General features: G+C 39.3%; 1 protein-coding gene across 1 annotated transcript in view; it reads right to left on the bottom strand.

The window, feature by feature from the left end:
* Nucleotides 1–277: 277 nt before the first annotated feature.
* Nucleotides 278–7,608, bottom strand: part of LOC136569487 (coiled-coil domain-containing protein 171-like) — a 30,225-nt gene continuing 22,894 nt past the window's right edge. The window contains exons 12-17 of the mRNA XM_066569879.1: nt 5,636–5,911; nt 4,677–4,793; nt 3,722–3,948; nt 2,330–2,509; nt 890–1,063; nt 278–427 (exon numbers count right to left, since the gene is read on the bottom strand). Of these exons, the coding sequence (XP_066425976.1) occupies nt 278–427; nt 890–1,063; nt 2,330–2,509; nt 3,722–3,948; nt 4,677–4,793; nt 5,636–5,911 (1,124 nt within the window). The remainder of the gene's footprint in view (nt 428–889; nt 1,064–2,329; nt 2,510–3,721; nt 3,949–4,676; nt 4,794–5,635; nt 5,912–7,608) is intronic.

Genomic DNA, 7,608 nt, shown 5'->3' with positions numbered 1-7,608 from the left:
GTTGTCAGATCAGTAAGATCACACAGGTCTTTTGTTTACCAGATATTTCAGCACCCAGAATTTGGAGCACTATTAGGGGATAACTGCATAAAATGTATGACCTAGTATTTTGAACTAACACTTTTGCTTTTAGAAGACTATGTCTGAATTTCAAAAAAAAAGGAGACAGATGTACTTTTCTCTTCTAACCTTACACTTTCCAGGGCTAAAACCTGCCCATGGAAGTAGGAATTTCAGTTTTTATACATTTTAAGTGACATCCCCCAGGCCCCAGGGCTCACATTGCTCCCTGTTGGATGGCACGTTCTGCCTCCTGGAGAGTCTCCTGCAGCCGCTGCTGGTCCTGCTCTGGGTCTTTCAGGAGTCTATTCTGGTGATCCAGAACTTGGTCTCTTCTCCTCAGCTCTTCTGTTGCATTAGAGAGGCTCTGCTAGCAGAGAGCAGAGTTGCTATTTAACCCAAATAAACCTCACTTTATGCCACTGGCTACTGACCAACGTGGAAGACAAATTGATTGCGAAGTAGATTTGGACCACTGCATACTAAAGTTTTATGAATTTCCTAGCAAAAGCTCTAATGACTCAGAACCCCCCCCCCGTCCCCCCCCCCGTCCCCCCCCCCCCAGTTTTAGAAAACAAAATTATTGTAGGTAAAAAGCCCAAATCAAACCCCCACTGAAGACTTTTTCCTTAATTGTTGAAAATAAAACATCCATAGCTTAAGAAAAAAAATGGAGTCTTTGAAGTGTTTTCTCAGTAGCCTAAAATTCTCAGCAGACTGAGTAGTGTGTGTATTTACTCCTCTTATTTCATTTATACAAGGACTGCACTATTTGGCTTGTTGAACAGAAGGTGAAACTCTGGTGACTGTTCCAGAAGAATAACATTACCATCAGAGGTACATTGGAGACCTGGCTTCTATCTTTGTTGGTACATGAGTGCAATTCCAGTGTATTGCTCAGTTCCTGAACCCGTCGCTGATGTTCTTGTAAAAGCAATTGTGCCTCATGCTCATGCTGCACAGCATTATCTAACTCCTCCTGTACATTGTCTTGGTTGATTCTCTGGAAAGAGAAAGAAGTTGTGCCTGATTCTGTAATTATATTCAGTGCTTTCCCTACCACTAAGTGAGTTCCACTTGCAAACCTAGCAAATTCCAAAACAAATGCATGCTTAGGATTAGTATTGAAGTTTTTTTAACATGAAGACAGATCACTGGACAGTAAAATGGCAGACCAGTTAATTGCTGTGTTTTTTATAAAGAACATTCATGTAAAGTTTTGGCATTCATTATTCTTGTCAAAGTAGCACCCTAGGATGCAAAACTTCAATATTTAGAAGGAAAAATACGCAGATCAATGTTCAAAAACTTAGTGGATAGCTTATTAATCCTTGTAAACACCTTTGTGGACTGTTCTTCTCCTCCAAAAACTGTTCCAGATAGAGAAAATAATTCTTCAAGGAAAGTCATCATCTACATTTCAACTACAATCTAAAATGCGGCAAGTTTCATCTAACTGTCCCAAAACACTAAGGGAATAAAACCTGTTAAGAACAAAACTGAAGATGATTAGAGATTTTTGAGTTAAAAAAAAAATCCATTTCACTAGCTAAGAATAGGAAGGACAATGGGTGAGACATCATCTAGCAGATATTCTCTGCTTGGAAGTGTTTGGATTGGGACACCCTGACAGGTTCTACCAACTAGGCTTCAGGTTAGGGAACCCACAGTGTCTCAGTAAGTCAATCAGCAACAGCAAAAGATTCAGGGGAATTTTGGGCATTTGTGCTACTGAGAATGTCGGAGAAGGCTTTTTCTCCCCCTGCCATAAAGTAACTTCTTCATGGAAACAGACCCAGTAAAATTTGAATTGTTTTTATTATAACAACATCCATTACTATGTTTTTCATCAACATCCATTCGGAATTAAAACTGCTACATTTATATTTCATGAACTTCTCATGAACGTACTCTTATTGAATACGTTCATTCCAGCTGACTTTACTCTGTGGAAGTGAAATCTTCTTTTAGGATACATAAATCACATCAACATTTCCAACAAATGGGAGAACCTGCATTGCTGAAGACCAAACTGTCATTTATACAGGATACCTCCTTCTACAAATCAAAAGGAAACTCCAGTGGGAAAAGGGTATTTCTAAATACATCTGTCTTCTAGTTTAGTGACATTTACTGGACAAGTTTTCTGGAAAATTCTATTGAAAGTAAATCAATTTTATGCTTGTTTTCCAAAATAAAACAAATCAAAAAATGTGTAGAAAGGAGAATCTCTTTTAAGCAAGAGAGTCTCCAAGTCAAATGTACTTACACGCTGAAGTTCATTTAATTGCTCTTGCAGTCTGCAGGCTTTTTCAGCATCTTTTTGCATCTTGTTGAAAGCCCATCTGCATTCTGCAAGCTGCAGGTGCAGTGAGTGGGACTCTACCTCTGCTGCATGAAGCCTTTGTAAAAATCCAAATACTTCTTGCTGCAAGATTGCTATGTTTCTCTGTCAGCAAACAAAAACAAGTTGATGGGCTATAAAGTCTGCTATTTTAGCAATAAAATGAATAATATTTAAGACCCAAGAAAGTGAAGACAAAACCATCATTTTTTCCTCTATCTCTAAAAGACATACACAAAAGTCTGAACCTGTCACCTACCAAGGGTTACTGCAAATTCTGTTTACAAAGAACTACTATTTTCACCTAAAGTCTACTATAAAATATTATGAGAGAAAGTGTTTGTCTTTTCATTTTGGTTAAAGGGAAGAAGGTTATCTTTACTGAAAGAAAGGATGGTAAACATGAGAAAATAGGAAACAATAATAAAAAGCAACCTTAACACTTACACCAAGCCAAAAGCAAATTTGTTCTTATAAGCTAATACAGATCTGATAGAACTTGAAAAAAAAAAATCTTTTCCTTGGATACGCTAACCTGTTGTAGTTTGTGTCTAGTATGTTCTGTTTCCCCCATGTTATGATGTTAATGGTTCTGCCTTTGTTCCCCTCTGTTCCACAGTTACTTGTCAATCTCCCAACCCCTCCCCGGTTGCCCCAGTTACCGATGTATCTTTTTAATTCCCCGCGCCCGGCTGCCTGCCAGTCACCCGGCACTCCTGCCTCTATCTCTAGAACCTTCTAGCCAGAGCGTCGGGTGATTGGTTCAGGGGCCGGGGGCCCTCCCTCCGTTTGTAAGAATTGGTTCTCCTTTTATGTCTGTCACCTATGTATCCCCCTTCCCCAGACTCTGATTTGTTCATGTGTTGTTACCACCCCTACCTCCCACTGCCTTTAAAAATCCAGTGTTTGCCCGCCCTCGGGGCTCTCTTGTTCCTGGATCTCTTGGGTACGTTTGGTCCCTCCGGGGGCTCAATAAGCCCTATTTTGCCACTAGCTGGAGAGTCGCCTCTTCCTCCTGCGGAGTGGCAGTCCTGCACGGCAACGTCCCTTTGGCTGAAGGCGGGCTGGCCGGCTAGCCTGGGCGTTCACCATCTGCCGGCCGACTTCACTAAGCCTCCTCCAGAAATCCTTTGTCAATAAACAAAAAGACTTATTCACACTCTAATGTGTGACAAATCTAGTTCTTAGTGCCCATGTAGTAGTACTTCATTGTCATGGACTCATTACCAGCCTGAAACCAAATAAATGCTGCTATCGAGGGATTTTCACCATTGCTGTAAACCTATTTTCCTGAAGGGGGACTGTAAATCTGCTTACTGTGCTGGGCAGTCTGTCATACAATCCAGTTTCCAGGGCCTGGGCATTTACTGTCTGGAGCCCACGAGGCAGCCTCTGTGTGAGGGAGTCCCTCTCCAGGTAGGCTCTGCACCCACGAGCGTTCCCTTGAACTGTCTCCATCAGAACGCTCAGGTTGTCCATCAGTTGTGCAAAACAGTTCCTGGCTGCACTGATAAATGAGTGTCCAAAAAGCCAGGACTGTGCATCTTTAAGAAACATCACCACAAAGGAAACACGGAGCAGGTTATTAGTTCCGGTTTCTTGTAATATCCCGTTCTTTTTCATTTATACAAGATGGAAGCTGTAAATATTCTGAAACACAGAATACAGAATCTGAAGCACTGTTCCAACTTTGCTTTTTAATTTTCAATTTCTTGAAAACAGCATGATCAAAGAAGAAAGTGCCTGCAACTGAATCTAAAGACATTTGATTGAATGGCAACTTTTATACCAATTTAGTGTTTAGCCTTTTGGAAAATGCATCATCTTGTCTTTGTCCTGCTATTTCCCTTTATTCACATAAAGTATCCCTCTTCTTGTATCCTTTTTTCTGTGACAAAAATGTGGAGACTCTAAAAGTAGAGGTTAATAAAGAACCAGGGATGGCAGCAATGCAGATGGACCAAGGGAACGTGTATCAGTTCTCACTGTAAATAAACTGCAGAAACACTCTCCAGCCTTCAGCTTCCATGGCTCTGTATACTGAAAGGATAAAATATCCTATCAGCTGTTAAAGAAAATGGATCTGTTCCAACAGTACAGAGATGTGATCATTCAGAGAATGTAGAAAAGAGTTACTATTGTATCTTGCAATGAAATTACTCCTTCAGGGAAACAGTCCCACTAAAATCTGTATTGACTAGCTCAGGATATAACCTCTAGTCAAAGGCGTCTATTATGTATTTCTGCTACAACAATATCCAGTTAAAATTACCTTGTTTGCTGAGAACACTCTCCAGTTCTGAGATGGAACTGATTATTGCGGTATAGAGGTTAGAACTAGTCAACCAGTGAAGTGCTTCAATACAGTCAACTCCTTCCTCTCCAAAACCTGTGAAAGAGAATTGCAGCTAGCAGGATAACTGAATCACTAAGATATGGCACACTGCTATCTCCAGCTCTTTCAGAAATTAACCAAAAATAAGCATATAAACAACAAATTAGACGGAACAATTTAGACTGTTTTAAGCATGCTTCCAGAATTACTTTTTTTAAAAAAAGTAGATGAATCTTCTAATTTGGAAAACATTTTGATACTATTTATCCTTTTAGAGGGAAGTATAAACTGGTCTGGTAACAGAAAGGGGCAAGTAGACATAATCTCGAAAGAAAATTTTAAAATCCTATGCTAATATTTTACCTGAATCAGAAAGCAATTTTGGTGGAAAATTCTAGGAATTTTGGTAGGAAATAGGTATTAAAAATTATTAGAAAAAGAAGAGGAAATACTTTAAAAAAAAGAAAAAAGGTGACAGTTAATCATTTAGGAACATTGCAAGATCTTTACCACAGAGAAGATGCTGCAGCGCCTAGTTCTGAAATCCGTAACACAAATATCAAGGATATCAGATACTGTTGAGTTCATGTGCATAATTGCAATTTTACTTGCAATGCTTAACATAAGAGTAGGCATTTGCTCTTAGAGTGAAATACTTTCATGAAGAAACACAAAAAACATAAATCCATAAATAGTAATTGTCAGAATGTCATTAAATATGTCTTTATGCTCTAGCAATAATAATAATATTGCTCTTTGTTATTCCCTAAGCATGTAATTTGACATCTTAAGAACATTTCACTTGCGTGTCAAAGGATGCCTGCCTCTGGATTCTCCCAGACAAACTTGAATTCCAGAGCTTCCTCTGCATCCATCTGTCCAGATGAAAAATGTACAAGAATATCGGGCCAGAGCCCTCAGCCTGTTAGCAGCCAGAACTGCGATCACGGCTCTTCGGAACACATAAACCAGGTTCTTGGCTCTTCTCTGCCTCAGCCTGCCTTCGTCCTGGTTTCTTTCCACCACAGCAGGGAGAGCATAAAGGAGGCTGACGATCTTGTGGTTCAGGAGTTGCTTCTGGTTCACCTGTTCCTGGAGAATGTCTCTTTGGCAAGACGTGGCGCACAGTCGGCTGTAGAGAGAGCACAGGGCCCCTGACAGCAGCGCACAGGCTGCCAGCAGGGGTGAGCGTCTAATAATGAATTTTTCAAGGAATTGTTTTCCTGGGTCAGTTGTGCACACATTTGTTCAAGGCCACACAGTTTTTGCCTGCTTTTCTGCTTCCTCTCTTCACATTCCTGCAACAGAAAGAAACCAAACCAAAGTGGAAGAAATATTAACTAGATGGTTTTTACCTAGACAAGAGCAAAAAGAAAATTCTTAGTTTTGCCATTCCAATGATTCATTAAAGGAATAAAAAATGTTAGTAATGACAGTGATAAAAGTATCTCTTCTAGTCAACAATTAGAGAATCAGATATATGAAACCAAAGCAATGGTAGGAGGGAAATTGCCACGATCATCAACTGCAAATGTACTCCTGATTTCTGACAACAATTCACCAATACTGTGACAGCTCACAGAAGGTCCAACACCACTTGTCTGCCCACAGTACAGTTTTAGGGGTTGACTTAGTAGTAACATCCTCCAATTTCAGAGAGAACACTGCTCTACCAAGTAGAAAACCAGTGTAAGTGAAAGGAAAAGTGTAAGGAAGGTTGGAATATGAAACTAGACAAATTTAAGTTTTCACCATGCAAAGACTTCCAGCCCTGAAATCTGCATCAAATACAGCATTATTCTGTGAAGTAAGTTGCAGTAACTCACAAATAAAAAGGGACATCTGTTTCCTTTCTTTACAATGCTTTTAACTGAAACAGGTGTGAAGGAATGTGATGATAAAGACAGTAAATAGTTTTTGTGGAATAACATTTTGGATTGCAAATAACTCATTTAATAAGCAGTGACAGTTTTACATTTTAAAACCACTTCTCACCGTAGTATCAGTAAAGCAGAGATGCTTAACTCCGTTGAAATCTTGTGATGATTGCAAACAATAATTTAAAATGGCATTTAATTTTTTGTTTTGTTTGGGTTTTTTTGGGTTTTGGTGGGGTTGTTTTGGTTTTGGTTTGGTTTTTTTTTTTTTTTGTTTGTTGTTTTTTGTTTTTTTTTTTGCAAAGCCAAGACATTCCAGATTATTATGAAGTTTTAAAACAATTTCAGGGAATTCTAACATAGAGAATGTTTTCTTTATAAATAGCTCCTAAGTTTAGGATGTGTTTTCAACAAGCATGAAAGGATTCACTCTTGTGGTTTTAACACCACACATCCCATGCAAACTAAATGGAGGAATGAACCGAGCCAACAATGATCTCCAAATGCACACACTTGCACTTGGTGCTAGAAAATATTAGCAAGACACTTCCAGATAGATCACACTGAACTGTAGGAAAACTGAACTGTAGAAAAAAAACAACAGTCTAAAATCCCAGAACAGATGCTAAGTACATGAGAAGAGCCCTACAGACCTCATGATCAGTCTCAAAAAAAATGCTTAATTAAAAAGCAGGCACAAAAAGATACAAGCCCCACAAACACTCTCAACAATATTCACCCCTTCCAGCTTCTCTTTCCTTCCCTTTCCTCTTCTACTTCAAAAGAGAAATAAACCAGAAAACAAAGTGAAATCCTAAAGAGTGGCTTAGCCACTCTTAGCTTAGTCTCTGGAGCCAGCTGACTTACCTAAAAAGGGGCTTTTTTTTCCTAAAACCACAAGGTTTTCTGGGAGGAGAGGTCATGTAAGCTCACTTGCATTATTATCATGCAGAAAAGTACAGCTCCTCCTTCACACAAATGCTGACATGTTT

Source organism: Molothrus aeneus (genome assembly GCF_037042795.1).
Source record: "Molothrus aeneus isolate 106 chromosome Z unlocalized genomic scaffold, BPBGC_Maene_1.0 scaffold_33, whole genome shotgun sequence".
Classification (NCBI taxonomy): Eukaryota; Metazoa; Chordata; class Aves; order Passeriformes; family Icteridae; genus Molothrus; species Molothrus aeneus.
This window is presented reverse-complemented; position numbering and strand designations above follow the sequence as displayed.